We start from the raw sequence: 734 nt of genomic DNA, 5'->3' as shown, positions 1-734 counted from the left end.
TGGTCCATTAATGATCTTTGTTCAATTGTACTGGTCCATTAATGATCATTCTTCAATTATACTGGTCCATTTATGATCTTTGTTCAATTATACTGGTCCATTAATGATCATTCTTCAATTATACTGGTCCATTAATGATCATTGTTCAATTATACTGGTCCATTAATGATCATTGTTTAATTATACTGGTCCATTCATGATCTTTGTAAATAAATTATACTGGCCAGCAGGTAGTTTCAGTTTTCTCCAGTTTGGTCCCAGTTGATGTCAGCCGTACGGATATTTTCCCAGTGGGAGTTGTTGTGGTTTAAAGTTGATCATAAAACGAGATCAGTAAATTCTGTGCTCGGGTCACAGAACCTCCTGCTGGTTCTGGTTCTAACACTGGTCCGTTTGATGGTTTTCAGGCGCTGAAGCGGAGAGGTCCAGTCGGAGCGAGTCCAGCAGCCAAGAGGATCTGCAGGGAGACCAGACCCACAGGACCGACCCAGAACTCCCACCAGAGGAGCATCTTCACCTTCCTGGACCATTGAGGACCACCTGACCCGGTTCAGGGTCCGGTTCTTGTTTTATCCTGTAAATAAAGTTTGATTTTAAATCTGTTTTCTTGGTTCTGAAGTGTAAACGACTCTTTCTGACTCTGCTGGTTCTGTTAGCCGGACCAGGTGGGGCGATTCGGGTCCGAACCTGTTTTATCAGCTTCTAATGAGTCCAGGTACCGCTGGATGGACCGG

General features: G+C 44.0%; 1 protein-coding gene across 1 annotated transcript in view; it reads left to right on the top strand.

The window, feature by feature from the left end:
- The window catches only part of LOC119425313 (claspin), a 20,508-nt gene extending 19,975 nt beyond the window's left edge, over positions 1-533 (top strand). The window contains exon 24 of the mRNA XM_037692834.1: positions 408-533. Coding sequence (XP_037548762.1) covers positions 408-533 — 126 coding nt within the window. The remainder of the gene's footprint in view (positions 1-407) is intronic.
- The last annotated feature ends 201 nt before the right edge of the window (positions 534-734 follow it).

This window comes from Nematolebias whitei, chromosome 19 (assembly GCF_014905685.2).
Source record: "Nematolebias whitei isolate Nwh7 chromosome 19, NemWhi1, whole genome shotgun sequence".
NCBI lineage: Eukaryota > Metazoa > Chordata > Actinopteri > Cyprinodontiformes > Rivulidae > Nematolebias > Nematolebias whitei.
Note: the sequence above shows the minus strand (reverse complement) of the source record. Positions and strands in the feature narration are given on the sequence as shown.